At 39.6% G+C, this 17764-nt stretch overlaps 1 protein-coding gene across 2 annotated transcripts in view; it reads right to left on the bottom strand.

Annotated features, from left to right (window-relative positions):
- Window positions 1–12537: 12537 nt before the first annotated feature.
- LOC125230097 (sarcolemmal membrane-associated protein) overlaps window positions 12538–17764 on the bottom strand; it is a 54943-nt gene continuing 49716 nt past the window's right edge. For both annotated transcript variants that reach the window (XM_048135115.1, XM_048135114.1), the window contains 4 exons: window positions 17144–17257; window positions 16526–16626; window positions 15636–15854; window positions 12538–14578 (listed from right to left, as the gene is read on the bottom strand). In XM_048135115.1, the coding sequence (XP_047991072.1) occupies window positions 13931–14578; window positions 15636–15854; window positions 16526–16626; window positions 17144–17257 (1082 nt within the window). In that variant the 3' untranslated portion in view covers window positions 12538–13930. The remainder of the gene's footprint in view (window positions 14579–15635; window positions 15855–16525; window positions 16627–17143; window positions 17258–17764) is intronic.

Below are 17764 nucleotides of genomic sequence, written 5' to 3'. Positions count from 1 at the left end.
GATATATGGGTTCCCTCTATTTGGCATAACTTTAATTTTCCGAAACAATTTTCGCATAACAGACTTCGCATAATCGATTTTCGCCGAATGTTAATCTGGCACAAAACGTATTTGTCATAATCTAAAATAATACGAATATTACTTTGTCCGAAAATAAGTTCGCATAATTCAGTTTACGCCGATTGTTTTAATGAATAAAATTAATTCACATAATTGCATTTGGCATATTTATTGAAATCAGAATATCGGCCCATACTAAATGATGTCAAGAGAGTCGGTTTGGTTAGCTTAGAACTGCGACCTCAAGAAATACAACATCTTGACAAGAATTTCAAAGACAAATTCTTGACAAAGGTTAGAACTGCAACATTAATAAAGTAGTATTACCTATGATAAAAGTTCTGCGTGGTAAATTTAGACTAAACCATGTTATGCATAAATAATTTATACATAAAAACCATTCGGCGAATAACCTTTATGCACGAAATATATTCGGACAAACAAAAATACAGGGTCAACCGCTTTCGAAGGAAGCCAGTGCTGTCAAGCTGGTATAACTTGACAGACGTTCAGATGCACTCTTGGAGTGATAACAGTCAAATACACATGTCAAACAAAAATATGCCTAAACTAATTATGCGTAACTACTAACTATACTATGCCATAACAGATTATGCGAAAGGTGAATTATGCCAATATAGATTAAGTATGCCAAAAAGAATTCGTGATTGTAAAATTATGCCAAAACAAGGGGAACCGTTTTGCTGAAATCTGTCTCAAAATATTGGCAAAAATTTTCATAAAGGGGGAAAAATACCCTTTTTTGAAGCATCATATCTCAAAAACTGTTTGAGATATGGCACTGCGAGTAGGCTCAAATGATTTTAAATATAATGTACTTTTAACTTTGTAAAGCAACTTATAGCCTAAAACCTCCAGTTTTTAAATGACATTGCAAAAACTAAAAAAAAGTCCGATTTAAAAAAAGCACACCTTTTTTGCTTGCAAAACATAGTTTCACATTCCTCCAAGGACCCTAAATAATATACCAAAAATGCAGCTTTACATCACACTTTGTTTTTTTATTTCTCTTTTTGACCAGTCTAAATCTCAACATTATATAACCCGTCTAGTTTTTATACATTAGTAACCCAATTTCACGTGAGAAGGCACTGTACTTTGGACAACTTCGCGCTGTTATGACTGAGGACGGATGGGAAAGTACAGAACCCTAGGTACACTGACCGTGGCCCGGCGCGTTCTTGAGCGGTTTTTTTAGTGTGCTGGGTTCTGAATCAGCTATATAATCGCATCCTTAAATATTTCATTTATTTATTAATACAATGTCACTTACAGTATACACCAATCATGACACATAGGAACATACGAATAAAAATAGTTAATTAACAAAACAGTCATAATTTAAATAAAACATTAACAATTCAATTTAAATAATATTCGCTATTAAGCAGTGCTAAATCGTGCTCGGGGCGACTATGGCCTCGAGGTAACGCCCGGCTGTGGCTAAAAATCTCGGTTCAGGAGTTGAAAATAAGTCTAATGAGTCGTCCTGGTCCAATATACTATTAATGAGCATTAGAGCTCGGTAGAGAGGCGAGAGGGAATTGGACTTAGTACAGGTGTTCGGAATGTTGAGTAAGGGGAGTTTACGAGGACGGAGATTGTGTCTTGAAACAGGTGGAACATTTAAGGATACTTGCGCTAAGAGGAAACTGCTATTCGTCTGGCCTCGTATTAAACCAACAAAGAAACGAACCAAGGTGATACTCCTACGAGCTTCGAGCGTCTGGTATCCCACCATACCCAACACGTACGGAGTTGGATACAAATACGGATAGTAAAAATACATTTTCTGAAATAAGTATCTTGCGAAAGATTTTTGTATTTTTTCGACATTTAAAATATGTTTATCCTCATACGGATTCCATACAATGGCATTACAGTCAACTTTACTTCTGATATATGAAATATAAAGCAGGTCAAGAGCTCGTCTATTTGTAAAGTGCTTGCTCTGACGCTTAACAAATCCCATCCGTTTATGAGCTTCTTTGCAAGTTTCAAGGACCTGGTGATGAAACGACATCTGAGAATCAAACCAAGTGCCCAAGTCTTTCACTAAGGTAGCTCGCCTTATTTTCTCACCCGCTATAACATAATCATTATGACATGGATGTTTTGAGCGTGTATAGGATACAATTGAGCACTTAGAAATGTTTAGTGCGAGACTATTCTTTAGACCCCATTGATGTACTTGATTTATATCAGCTTGGAGCCTGGTTGTGTCACATTGTCATATTGTCTCTTACAAAAATTAAACCCTGTATATTCGCATTTATATGTAGTTTTAAATTCGCTGCTTGTTCTACTGATGGAAATGGCTAAAAAGAAAGAGCCTATGTCTTCTCCTAAATGGGTTCATTTATCAAAATGTAGGTATAGCGGCTAACCACAAAATTAAAGTTTTGAAAAAACACTGTCATATTGTCTCTTACAAAAATTAAACCCTGTATATTCGCATTTATATGTAGTTTTAAATTCGCTGCTTGTTCTACTGATGGAAATGGCTAAAAAGAAAAAGCCTATGTCTTCAAATGGGTTCATTTATCAAAATGTAGGTATAGCGGCTAACCACAAAATTAAAGTTTTGAAAAAACCACCAATGACCAATTTCATGAAACATGGCTAACAACACCTCCGACTAATTCAGCTTTCAAACAAAAAAAAACTAAATCTAAATCGGTTCATCCGTTCGGGAGCTACGATGCCACTAACCGACACATACAGAAACAGACAGACAGACACGTCAAACTTTTAACACCTCGTCGTTTTTGCATCGGGGGTTAAAATTGGTATAATTATGTCACCATTTTACTGTACCCAATACACACAAACATAATTTCATTCACTTTAGTAAGTCAAGTTAATTTCAGATATAATGTTATTTATAAGGTAGCTGTACACACTATTCCGGGATAGTAAAATGTGATACATTAAATATTCCGGTATATTTTGGTTTTTGTCGCAAAATAAGGAAACTATCGGTAAAATCTTAATTTAATGCAGTATTTCATTAACTATAGATCAAATAGAACCGAAAAAGTCGATTTTCGAATATCTTTTGAAGCCGTGAGGTACCTCCAAACGCGTCAGTCGCAATCACGCAGTGGTTTCTATGGGCGTGTTTGCCGGTGAGCTTAACGCGGCAGCGGAACTTCTTAAGACGATTCGGTAGGGGTCAATTCTCCATACAAACGCTCTCGACTATTTCCTCCCTGGTTTTTGAGGATAGAGCAATGATTTTTTCAACACAGATTGTTATTATTTTTATCTATGTCGGACCGTTTTCATAATTGTCTTATACCTAATTGTATCATAATTGTCTTATACCTAGTTATTAAAATACATTTATATCATCGTTTCAAGTTAGTTTAAAGCATATTTTAATTAAAATAACTGCTCCCGGAATAATGTACACCATTTTGACGAAATGTACATATTTGCGGGAGTATCACGGAATAACGGAAACACAGTCCGTAATGTTTTTATGTTTTATTACTATTTACGGTTAAGTATATTTATATATTTGATGTAAATACATTAAGTAAAGATTACAGATTATAGTGACATAATTACGGTACATATATTTTTTAGATTTTAATCTCATAATTGAGTACGAAATGTATACTCGTTGAGTAATACGTGCGAAATATTAGTGTGGCATCGACATTAAATTTGTTTTTATTTCATAAAATTAAAGCACAAAGGTTATTTCGATGTTTTGACTATAATTGTTACATAATCTTCCAATATACTAAGAAAAAAACGTATTTGTCTTTTAATATAGCCTTTGTTTTGACTGCCGTAACTAAGTACACGACTTTATATGAGTGTATCTTATTCCGGTCATGGGGTCTCATCCGGAACATCGTATAATTAATGTCAAATCAAAATCATAGATGGCGCTACGTGCCACGATTAGCCATTATGACCTATTTATTCAATAAATTTAAAGGTCTCAAAGGTATTATTTTAGTCTCATGCATTAAGAATATCATTAATTTAATACACAAATCCACACAAACACGAATTCAATGCAATATTTTTCAAAATTCGAATCTAAAATTTATTACACGACTGAATACAACATCAGCAAACTCACATTGAACGTTATTGAGTCGTCTAAGTATTATTACCTCTCGTCACTAGATGGAGTGACTGTGCATAACGTACGTGATATAATTAGAATAGCCACTTGAGTGCGGGCTAGTCATACGCTCAAAAAACCAGTGTAAGGGCGCTCTCCGGAACCATGATCTTCTTACGCGTCTGGACGGCACATTTTAGACTGGTTACGTAGCCGTATTCAACTCGTGTGCACTCCGTAACCACATGGTATCGTAATGAAACTTATGAATGAATGGCGTTGTTGGTAAAACGAAAAGCAATATGTGAAGCCTGGCGTCCACTAAGCGATTCGTCACTAATGCACGCACTTTCATAACACATTCAGAAGGCGAATTAACCCTTAAGAGGATACGATACCGAAGCACGAATTCAAATTTGAGATTTTTAGGTCTTTATCGCCGTCACGCTGACGGGTGTGGAACCCACAGAGAGGCCCTGTGTGCGTGCGCGTGGCGCACGCACACAACCGCGTCCGCCGCCGGCGCAAGTAGCTACTCGCGATCGAGCGCTCTCTATATTTCTCTAGTTTCGGACTTCTGATGCGACCGAGCGGCACCGCCCCCGACTGCGCGATGGCAATAAACACAAAAATCACAAATTTGAATTCGTGCTTGCCTACCTTATCGTGTTAGTTCTTCATTATTAATAAATCATTTTAATTGTTGAATGTTGATTAGAACTGTTATCTGGGACATTTTTATTTTTGTCAAAGTTGTACGTCCACCCGACTTTTTTTGAATTTGGAAATTTTTATGTGGTTTCCACTCAGAATCGTGAGCTCTTTCACTCCTAATAGGAAAAAAAAGTCTCCCAAGTTTTTTCCCATTCCGTTACCATTTTTAGGGTTCCGTAGTCGACTAGGAGCCTTTATAGTTTCGCCATGTCTGTCTGTCCGTCCGTCCGTCCGCGGATAATCTCAGTAACCGTAAGCACTAGAAAGCTGAAATTTGGTACTAATATGTATATCAATCACGCCAACAAAGTGCAAAAATAAAAAATGGAAAAAAATGTTTTATTAGGGTACCCCCTCTACATGTAAAGTAGGGGCTGATATTTTTTTTCATTACAACCTCAACGTGTGATATATTGTTGGAAAGGTATTTAAAAATGAATAAGGGTTTACTAAGATCGTTTTCTGATAATGTTAATATTTTCGGAAATAATCGCTCCTAAAGGAAAAAAAAGTGCGTTCCCCCCCCCCCCTCTAACTTTTGAACCATATGTTTAAAAATTATGAAAAAAATTACAAAAGTAGAACTTTATAAAGACTTTCTAGGAAAATTGTTTTGAACTTGATAGGTTCAGTAGTTTTTGAGAAAAATACGGAAAACTACGGAACCCTACACTGAGCGTGGCCCGACACGCTCTTGGCCGGTTTTTTTTTCATACGTTTTGTATGGCAGTAACGGAATGGAAGGTTTGATAAATGTATGGATATCTTAAGACATTTTTTTTACTTCCTATCAGGCAGGATCGAAAGACCTTGAGATTCTGAGTATGAATCGCGTAAAAAACACCCATGTTACAAAAAAACAGGGGTGAACAACTTTAAAAAAAATGGCTCATCTGGCCGGCAGCCATAAGGCCATAACAGATAATAGTAATTATGTGTTGAAATGAAATGAAAATGAAATATTTATTTTTCAAGTAGGCATATTACAATGAACATGTGAACGTCAAGTTTCAGTAAATAACTAATTTCGGTGTTTTTCTCAATTTCATGAGTAAAAATTACTCTAGACAATGAAATAAAACTATGGAAACGTTAATTAATCCGTTTCCATAATTTTATTTCATGAGTAACTATCGCGGTAACCGAAGACAATATTACTCTAGAAAATGTTTTGTCAAATACCTAGCTACATTACCTTTTATTTTTTATATTAAGTACATGTATTTGTTTACTTAATAATATACATTTCCATATTTATACATTGAAATAGATATCATACACGAAAGGAAAAACGACACCGACGACGGTTTTTTTCCCACATTTCTAATTAACTACGCGCCTGCTTTCGAGTGCTTTAAATTTTAATAAACCAACTCATTCTTTGATTGGGGGCTCGGGCCTCTCAAGGTCAGTGCAAATGTGATGCGTAGAATAGGTACTAGTATAGGTAGGTAGGGGCGCGGGGCGCGGGGCCGCGACTAAAGCTAGGAACACACTACGCGGACGTCCGTCGTAAATCGACCGCGACCGCGACCGATCAGTGTGCACGGAACAAAACATCCAGCGAGCCAGATTTCGATCGGACGTCCATGCGCTCAAGGCCACGTCCACGTCCGTCGACCGATAGTTTGCACGGTTAAGTGTATTTCCATTGTCCAGATTCCCGTCCGCGGTCGATTTACGACGGACGTCCGCGTAGTATGTTCCTAGCTTAAATCTTGTTCATTCACATCCGCTTGCATGTGTCGCGGATAGAGCGAGTACGTAAGCGGCGAGCACACATACTAACCGCGCGGAGGCCGTTTGCCACCCTGATGTATACCTCTATGTACCTAAATGAATTTATTAGTGTGAGAGACCCTTACGAATAACATTCAAGTTAGTGTCAAGTGATTGACTGCACATGTCAAAACAAAAAACATTAGGAATTGGTCACACACGTGTTCAGTAATTATCTTTGGTAAAGGCAGTCACACACATGTTCAGTAATTATCTTTATTTTTTAATAACTCGATAACCGTAAGAGTTAAGTTTCTTAGAGACATTAAATTCATTTGATCTTCCCTTAAAGTTAACAGAATTCAATAAAAACAGTGTGTATAACAAATAACAATTTTATTTACATGATTTATTTTAACTTGCATTAATATGCTGTTCTCGAACATATTGTATCGATAAACTACCTCTCTAGTCGATCTGTGTCGATACTAACCCAACGAAGTAACTTTTCTAAGACGTCACCAGGTCACCACGCGTCCTTTTCTTTAGGGTGCTATAGAAAAGGATACCTATAGTTTTCTTTGTTCTTATTTACTGACAGACTTGTTTGTCAGATTATATCAATTTATAGAGCAATCAATTTGATTAGTGAAACTTAATAATTTGTTATTCATGTTATCTACTTAAAACTGGAGTTTTAACATTTGGTATATAAACAACAATGTGCCACAGGACTCATAATAAAACGGCTCAACATAATTTTTAAGTTTTAACATTTGGTATATAAAAAAAAACCGTCGCCTTTCGGTTTCTGGTGAAAGCTACTTGCGAATGTTGGATTATGTAGAAATGTGTAAGTATTTTTTAAAATGCTTTTAATGCTTCAATTATTAGATGGCAACACAAATTAATATACGTATAACGTTAAGGTTTGAGGAGTTTCCTCAATTCCTCATGAATCCGATTACATTATAAGAAATCGAAGCTTGACAAACTTTGACTTGAAAACTCAATAAACTCAAGTGCATGCTGTTCTTATAAAAATACCAAAGTCACTATAAGCGTGCCGTTCAGATTTGAGGAGTTCGGTTCTGACCATCATCAGCAGTTCCACTGTACCAAATGTCACTGTTCTAGACGTAAGCGCATGCTGTTCTTATAAAAAATCGGCCAAGAGCGTGTCGGGCCACGCTCAGTGTAGGGTTCCGTAGTTTTCCGTATTTTTCTCAAAAACTACTAAACCTATCAAAAACAAAATAATTTTCCTAGAAAGTCTTTATAAAGTTCTACTTTTGTGATTTTTTTCATATTTTTTAAACATATGGTTCAAAAGTTAGAGGGGGGGACGCACTTGTTTTTCCTTTAGGAGCGATTATTTCCTAAAATATTAATATTATCAAAAAACGATCTTAGTGAACCCTTATTCATTTTTAAATACCTATCCAACAATATATCACACGTTGGGGTTGGAATAAAAAAAATATCAGCCCCCACTTTACATGTAGGGGGGGGGGGGGGGGGGGGGGGGTACCCTAATAAAACATTTTTTTTCCATTTTTCATTTTTGCACTTTGTTGGCGTGATTGATATACATATTGGTACCAAATTTCAGCTTTCTAGTGCTAACGGTTACTGAGATTATCCGCGGACGGACGGACGGACGGACGGACAGACAGACATGGCGAAACTATAAGGGTTCTTAGTTGACTACGGAACCCTAAAAATGGCAAAGTCACTATAAGCGTGCCGTTCAGGTTTGAGGAGTTTAGGTTCTGGCCATCATCAGCAGTTCCACTGCACCAAATGTCACTGTTCTGGACGAAAGTGCATGCTGTTCTTATTAAAATACCAAAGTCACTATAAGCGTGCCGTTCAGATTTGAGGAGTTCGGTTCTGACCATCATCAGCAATTCCACTGCACCAAATGTCACTGTTCTGGACGAAAGTGCATGCTGTTCTTATAAAAATACCAAAGTCACTATAAGCGTGCCGTTCAGATTTGAAGAGTTCCGTTCTGGCCATCATCAGCAGTTTCACTGCACCAAATGTCACTTTTCCGTACCCAAATGCATGCTGTTCCTTTAAAAACATAAAAATCAGCATATGTATGCCTTTCAGATTCGAGGAGTTCCCTCGATTTCTCCAGGATCCCATCTTCAGAACTGGGTTCTGAGAAAAATGGGACCAATCTGTATGCATATACATTCAATCAAAAAAAAATTTTTCAAAATCGGTCCAGAAGCGACGGAGATATCGAGGAACAAACATAAAAAAAAAAAAAAAAAAAAAAAAAAAACATACAGACGACTTGATAACCGTCCTTCTTGAGAGATGAGGCGACGGTTAAAAATAATACCAATAATAATTGGTGCGATCTATATTTTACTCAGCAGCCGGCGTAGCCGAATGGCAATTGTCGACACCATATGCCGACAGAAATGTAGTCTAGCTCTGTCGCGCAAGTACGCAACAGCTATAATTAGAGGTAGATAGATACAACGAAACAAATATTATCGTGAGCACGTGTGCATTCGACTACGCACACTGATGAGCGGACCCAGCGCGTACGTACATTGCGAAGCAACTGCACGCACACATACAAACCGCGCGGCATACAATCCACTGGTAGGCTATGTCTACAACGCCATCTAGTAATGTCTGACTTTAAACGTGCACATGACGTTGTATGTTTAGTGCGTGAAAGCTAAAACAGATGTCGCAAGATGTTGCAGTTTGATGACTATTTCGACGTAGCATACTGATAAGAGTTTTGTTGGCCACGCGTGGCTACTGGCGCCATCTAGCTCTTTGAGTGTGGATTAAATTTAGTACACAGGTCTAGAATACTTAGGACGGCGCCCATTTTTAGTATGGGGTTAGGTATCTGTACTAGTATTATTTGATCTGTGTTCCGGTATACCTATATAAAGTATATTAAAATATAAAAACACATAAAATAAGATAATATAGAGACCCGGCTATTATGTTTTTATACTTCCTTAGTTAGCTAAAAATCTTTATACCGCATATTGGTTTGTCCGTCAGTCAGTCTGTCCGTCTACGATTTCGCTCAATCATCATTAGTACTAGAAAGCTAAAATTTACATGAGGATAATACATAATAGGATAGACATATATACATATAGACATATATACATCTAGATTGTGTTGTATTTATCTTTGTTATATTTGTCCAAACTGATGTTAAATAAAAATATTCTATTCTATTCTATTCTATATAAAATAGTACATATTCGTCGGACAGTCAATCTGTGCAAGAACGGCCTATAATATTTATTTATTGAGTACTATTTATTTATATATACTATACATACAGCGTGTGGATTCCATACGGGCGAATAATGTATCCAGTTATAGTATCTGATCATACGAATCGTATAGGATAATCATTTTGTTAAAAAGTGTTATTAATTAACACTTTCGAAACCGGGCTCTACGCGGCGCTACGACATTTTCGCTACATACGGGGAAACACATGTAATCGGCTACGCTTCTACGAGCGGTGTACCCGACAGTCGGGTTCTTGGTAGCGAAAGTGTTAAGAGTAATTATTTTTTTAAATCTGACCAAGCAGCAATGTACGCCGTCTAACTTAATTTGACATGACATAAACGTCATGTCGTAATGACGTTTAAATAGGTACGCTAATGTCGCTAATTGATGTGGACGTATTACATTGCGTGCTGAATTATTATGTATGAAAAATAATATCTCACCTATTAAGAAAAAACATAAAACCCCCGGCATTGTAAACCGATTTTCGTCAACCATGGCTAAGAACGCTCTCGACTTATTCAGCTTTCAAACGAAAAAAAACTAATCTAAATCGGTTCATCCATTCGAAAGCGATGCCTTAGACAGACAGACAGTAAAACTTATAACACCTTGTCGTTATATCATACAATCGTTATATCGTCGTTATACCGTAAAATATCATATTTCCCATCCCATCCCAACCCATCAAAACATTGCCAATTATAAAAAAATACACTCTTTATAAGCATCTATCAAAACGATATGTGCATTATATTTTTTTTTCTAGCCTATAATTGTGTCCCACTGCTGGGCAAAGGCCTCCCCTTTCTTCCACCACCCATCACGATTTGCCGCCTGCTCCAGCCAGTCACAGCAAAATGCGTCGAGGTCATCCCGCCATCTTTTCTTTGGCCTACCTCTGCCCCGGCTAATCGGTGGTGCCCAGTCGGTAGCCAATTTGGCCCACCGATCTGAATGCATTCGGCAGACATGTCCTGCCCAATCCCACATTATATGTAAACATTATTTTTAATTCGTTTTTTACATTATGCTTCAACAACGTGGACTTTAAAGATATCCCGTAATTCGGAACGACTCCCGGAATTAAAGCCATACTAAAATTGTATCCCGGAATAATGGGTAAACTAAGGGTTTAGTAAAACAACGGTATTTCTATAAATTAGAAGTTACGATGCAAAATAGTGTCTTAAATCCATCGTAGAAGACTTATCCTTAAAATAAAATAGTTAACACGACTAGAAACTTCGCATTTTTTTTTTTCAATCCTCACTCAAAGTAGGAAACGTCTCATTTGAAGTTCCCGTAATATGGTACAGTTACCCTAGACATAAAGCTAATAGCGGGTCAGTAAGGGCAGCTATGAGATGCCGTAGTCCTACGTGAAAATGGTCTAAGGGGACCATCAATCGATTTCAAATTGATGAAAAATGGCATTTACAGATTATGGAAAAAACATACAGGGTGCGAGAAAAAGGGCATTTTTGACAAACTTTTTTTTTGACGCCAATCGATCCCATTCCTATCAAGGATCAAAAGCTTGTATAGGACCAAAAAAAAATTTCCGGCTAGAAAAGTCACAAATCGCGAAAAACTTTTCCCATACAATATGTATGAAATTTTTTTTTCCACATGGTGTTTTTATGATGCCAATCGATTCCATTCCTATTCAGTATCGATAGTTTCTTTAGGCTTGAGCCGCAAAGTTGAACCCAGTAGCAACCCTGAGAATATGTCAGTGATTGTCATCTGTCAATATAATGACTGTCACTTTAACGAATTTCCTATGAATTTCGTTAAAAGTTAACAGCGTAATGAATAAAACCATAGAAAGTAGTAAAATAAGTGCTGGAAATAAATTAGAAATAATATAAAGTAAATTCATGAACAAATCAATAGTTATTTGTTATACAAGGGGGCAAAGTTGTATTTTAACGCCGAGTGTGGAATTGAAAAACGAGCAAGTGAAAGGATTCTATAGTTGAATGAGGTTCGAGAATAGAATCCTGGACTTGCGAATTTTTTAACACACAAGAAGTAAAATACATTTGCACCCGAGTGTAACGCAAAACTTCTCCCCTCACTATAGCGAGGAAACTACAACGCAAAAAATGCGTTTATCACTGTTTCCAGTAGTTCCACAGGTGGTAAATCATCTTTATTACTAGATTCACCTACTTTTATCAATTTTAAAGCAGTTAATTTGACTTTATTCAAGATCAAATTACTTTACCCACTAGTGGATAAAATGCGTTTTTACCCGCCGGTATTAAAGGACAAAACACGTGTTTCCGAGTTAGTGAGGGGAAAACTATTTTATTGAATATTTTTCTATTTGTTCTTTTTTTCAAGTAGTCACACTACTATATATAAATTATAAATTTAAATAGATATCATACACGAAAGAAAAAGGTGAGACGTCTAGTGGTGAGGACGTTAGCCGCGTAAACTGAAGACCCGGTTTCGATTCCCGGCTCGGCCACCAGTGGGCCCTGTCGTTTTTTCTTTCGTATGATATCTATTTAAATTTATAAATTTTTGAAATTGTCATATTTTTGCGGGTTCAACTTTCATTAGCCAGACTCTATGAGCATAAATTATAAAAAGAGAAATCAGGGTTTTATGAAAGAAATAAGACGTCAACATTGTTTAAACAATTCAATATTATTTGCATAAATTTATCAGTACATCCACATAGAATGCATTATTAATTTACTTTATAAAATACAACATAAATTCTCGGATAGCGTGAAAATAAACGAAAGAACGACTATAAGATAAAATCTATTTACATTCAGGTGGTTTAAAACACAAATAAACATCGAACATAACAAAACCAGTGCAACAATTAAATAATAAACATAGACACGGGACTTCAACGTGGTAAGGTAATAGTAAATCTAGGTCAATATAATTAATCGTTAGTTATACAATACAAGTTTGTTACAAAAATTATCTATTGGCCTTCACATCACAGAGCTAAAGCGATCTGAAGCGTCGATCGGCACCGGCGTGCCTGCGCCGACCTCGCGGCAACACAAATCCTCTCCGGGAACTTACTGAACGGAAACTGCGCGCCCGTGCGCCGGGCGGCAACTAACAAAAATGCTCGTATGCTGCAATGCGTATGCAAATGTCATCGATGCTCATAAATGCGTCAACGAATCATCACCGAGACGAATTTATATTTTTAACATTATTTCAATACAAACTTTTAAATCCAGCTCATACTATAAGAGTAGAAAAAGTCATGCAAGAAACTGTAAGTCGATTATAAAGACTAGAAAATGCAAACTATAGAACAAACCTCGCGACCCGGTCCGCGCGCACAATGCCCGCACGTAAACCTATAATTGATATGTGGAGCTCCGCAAAGCGATAACGAGGCGACAGGTCGGTCACTGCGACGAGGCGACGATGAACACACGCGAAGTATCTTTATCAAATATCCGACGGCGACGCCCGGCCGCTCGCGCCGAGGTTCAACAATATTACACGTACGTATAACTTAGGACAGTCGTTAGGCCTTATATATAAAATGTACAAGTATTTATTATGGCAGATATCAACAATCAATTTTATATCTATCAATACGACACTGTCAATTTTTACAGAAACGATACTAGGAGATATATACACGCTCCGTCGGGGCGCTCGTCTCACGCGCCGCAGGCGAATGGCACTTCAACACTAGCTCGGCGTCCCGGCGACGCCCGCTCGCACCGACCGGCGACGCGCGTCGGTCGCCCGCTCGGAGATCCAAAGTAATAAACTATAAACTAACGCTTTACCCTCTAAACTATGCTAGGTTCGAATTACAATATCAATAAATATTCCGAGATCTCCGAGCGGCCACCGACGGCGCGCCCATAATATTCATTCGAGGTACCGGCAGCGGGCGGGTCGGTCCGGGCGGGCCCCGTATCGTGACACGTCGAAGGAGATAAAAAGAGTGAGCAAAAGTTTAGAACGGGAAACGGTGCGCTCGCACGGGACGAGCGGCTACTGGTACCCGGGCGGGTCCCACGTGGCCGTCAATCAGGACAGGTGCGGCAGCAGCCAGTACAGCGCGGCCGCCAGCAGCGGCAGCAGCACGGCCAGCAGCGGCGGCGGCAGGCGCGGCTTGTGCTGCAGCGCGGCCAGCTGCTCGGCCAGGCGCGCGCGCTCGGCGCACACCGACGCCCAGCTCTCCTTGGCGCGCACCAGCTCCTCCTGCAGCGAGTGCAGCGCGCCGTTGGCCAGCTGCGTCGCGAGCCGCTCCTCCTCCTCCTCCTGCGGGCGCGAGGTCGCGGCCGGCTCCTCGGGCGTGGTGTCGATCTCGGTGGCGACCGACTCGGTCTCGTCGTCGTCGTAGTCGAGGCGGAACATCTCGTCGATGTCGGCGGAGATCTCGGTCGCGTCGGCGGAGTGGTCGGCGGGGCGGTCGGTCTCGACGGCCTTGTCGGCGGTGGTCGCGGTGAGGGAGCGCGGCTGGTCGGAGTCGTGCTGGCGGGAGAGGCGGTCGATGGCGGCGTCGCGCGCCTGCAGGTCGGCGCGCAGGGCGGCCACGTCGGCGGTGAGGTCGTCCACGTAGGCGCGCGTGGGCCGGAAGGCGAGCTCGGCCTGCATCCACGCCGCGCTCGATGCGAGCCGCTGGATCTCGGCGAGGTTCGCCTCTTCTACGGCGGCCGATCTTTTCAACTGGGCCTGCGAGAAATAAACAATTTTTTTTGAATACTTTTAATTAAGCTTATTAATTTACAACATTACGTACAAAATTAATAGTTATTTATTACACAAGACGGATGTTAATTAAAGTACTCTAAAATACTGTAGAGGGGTACAGGTAGCATATTATGTGACATAAAAAAACACTCTCACCCAAGAATTTAACCGCATATAAAATAGAAAAATCTCCTTTATTTTTATGGGTTTTCAAGTAAAACTTTATTTATTTTTATGTCGGGCATAGCGTCGTATGTATACTTTTTTGCTCAGAAAACCGCTGTTTTTGCTCAATCAGATCAATTTTGACAAATCGCACTTTGCGAAGTAGGAAGCTCACCGCTATATATCTTATACTTTTAAACGAGCAATTCTTGTATATTTATTTATTTATTTATTTATATATACCGACGATCTCGAAAACCGCTCTAACGATTTCGCTGAAATTTGTTATGTGGGGGTTTTCGGGGATGAAAAATCGATCTAGCGTAGCCTTAGATCCCGGAAAACGCGAATTTTCGAGTTTTCATGAGTTTTTCTTTCGCGTTTGTAAACGTAAAATATGGTCGTTAATTTCGCCGCGCGCGCATTGATTCCGCTTAGCTCAGTCGTACGAGGTCGGTCTAATGCACGCAGATAGATCGTAGGTGTCAGGGTTTCATGCATGAAAAGCGGATCCCGGCCAGAAATTAAGTTTTTTTTTTTTGTCTTTTTTTGTTTTTGTATTTATAAGAGTTTTTTTTATCTAAAGACGTGATATATTAAAATGGAACCGAGCGAAGCTCGGTCGCCCAGATATTAAAGGATTACTAAACGCGATACGGTCGCGTTTAGCATCGGTCGCAACTCAGCAGTCGGTTCCTTTAAGTGGAAAGGATTTTTTTAAGAGGTCGTGAAATCTAGGTCGTAATTTCAACACTCGGCCCATACAAGGGGCGACAAGTCACATAAGCGACTAGACTCGTCCGTATCCTCATTTTAGCTTTCAAAAATGTGAACGATTACGCCGTTCAAGATACGGGGTGCGAAGTCACCCCACCTGCAGGTCGTCGACCTTGGCGCGGGCCTGCAGCAGGTCGTCCGGGCGCTCGGGCGGCGGCTCGGGCTCGGCCCTCGCCTGCAGCAGGTCGTCGCGCACGGCGCGCAGCTGGTCGGCGGCGGCGGCGGCGGCGGCCAGGCGCTCGCGCAGCGCGCGGATCTCGTCGTTGAGGCCGCCCATCACGCGCAGGATGTTCGCGTACTCCACGCCGCCCACCGTCTGAAAATATTCACACGTATTTTTATTTTAAATAGGAATTAAATTAAAAAAAAAAACATTCAACGTCTATATTTGTAACGAACCGAATTCATACCTCTATCCTAAATATAATTTTCCGACTTCTAATATGTTGTCATCGATCGAGATGATTCATCGTTCTGATCGAATGTGTGATGCTCGTTTTAAAAAACACATAGACGGTTTCATTTACGGTAACGCGCAATTTAGTCAAATACGAGCTTAACTCGACTCGACATACGATTTCCAATATGAAATCCTCAGGTACTAACGCTGAGGTAAAAGGCAAGATAGAAGAAGTACTAATATTCGATGCTGCACTAGTATTCGACATGAGCACTTCATGTCAAGTGACAAGATTTAACTTCGTTATTTAAATTTAACCTTTGACTTTAACATAAAATTCCCGATAATACTAGTGCAACGTCGAATACCGTACTTTACGACAATTTTTACTAAAATTCATATACAGGTTTCTGAATGCATAATCATCCTATCAGCCCTTTATCGCCCACTGCTGAACATAGGCCTTTCTTCTAGTACGCCTCTTGCCCCGGTCCTGAGCTAGTCTCATCCAGTTGTGACCCGCAATTTTCCGAATTATATAAACTGTACAAGTAAAATTCCCAACATAAGAAAAATAATAAACTTACTGGAGAGTCCTCAGTTTCGGGCTCGGTGTAGGTGGAGTTTGCGTTGTTGTCGGCGTGCAGCTCGCCGTCCAGCGGGCTCGACGACCCGTCACAGTCCGGCTCTGGAATTTAAATACCGTAACAAACACGACACTTCTAAATGATCATATTCAGTCAGATTTCAACTGAAACAACATTTAGTACCGAAAACCCAACCGTCGGGTATTTTATTATTTCTTTGTCAGGTCGGACGACCCGATAGTCGGAGTTCACAGGATAATATGACATACACTGCCGCTAATAGCTGGGTCCACACTGACCGAGCAGCCTCGCGCGCAAAACGTACGTGTCATGTGCACACGTCTGCCTCGCCCGAAACAATTTTCTCGGCAAGATGGCGGCCCTCTAGTCAGCTGTTTAAAATAGTTTAATTCTAGGTAACGTTGTGTTTATTAATTATCGTAAGAATGGGACTCGATTGACACAGAAACGTCTTCGAAAAGTCAGGCATTATGAGATTCAGACGGTTCGACATTATTGAGTTTTTAACACTACACATTTGGTAAATGAGTGAAATGAAATTATGGTCAACAAAACCGAGGCTCATTTGGGCAGAATGTATGCGGTGTGTCAGCGTACCGTGGTTGAGCCTCTGCTGCTTCTCGTCGTCGGTGCAGAGGTCGGGCGCGCCGGTCTTGTCCTCGCCGCTGCCGCCGTCCTCGCCTGTGGATCCGTCTGACGCCTCATCTTTTTCTGAAAACAACGTGTTTTTGTAATCAATCTGTATCACAATACATTGATTTAGACTAACACGATTTGCACTCATAATTTTAGAACAAAACGGGACTTAATCGCGTAAACACTTACATTTATATTCGCGCGGCTAGAAGATGTTGATGCAATTCCTCGCCAGTCTACCCGTGACCACGAACATAATGTGATGTTCGAAACGTCGGGCCAAATATAAATGTAAGTGTTTACGCGATTAAGTCCCGTTTTGTTCTAAAATTATTAATCAGTATCACCATGTGACTGAGTAACAACCAAAGGCAAAACCAAATAAAAGAGCATAAATGGTCGATACCCATGAAGGATACTAAAACTAAAGTATTAAGTAAATATCTAAATTATAACTAGGTACATAATATAAATTTAAGAATGACGTATTAAATATATTGTTGGAAAATAACAGATATAATACATTTCAACCAACGGATAACTGTTATTGGCCTAAGACTATGTAAAAATACTTATGTAAGT

Source organism: Leguminivora glycinivorella, chromosome 10 (assembly GCF_023078275.1).
Source record: "Leguminivora glycinivorella isolate SPB_JAAS2020 chromosome 10, LegGlyc_1.1, whole genome shotgun sequence".
NCBI classification, from domain to species: Eukaryota; Metazoa; Arthropoda; class Insecta; order Lepidoptera; family Tortricidae; genus Leguminivora; species Leguminivora glycinivorella.
Note: the sequence above shows the minus strand (reverse complement) of the source record. Positions and strands in the feature narration are given on the sequence as shown.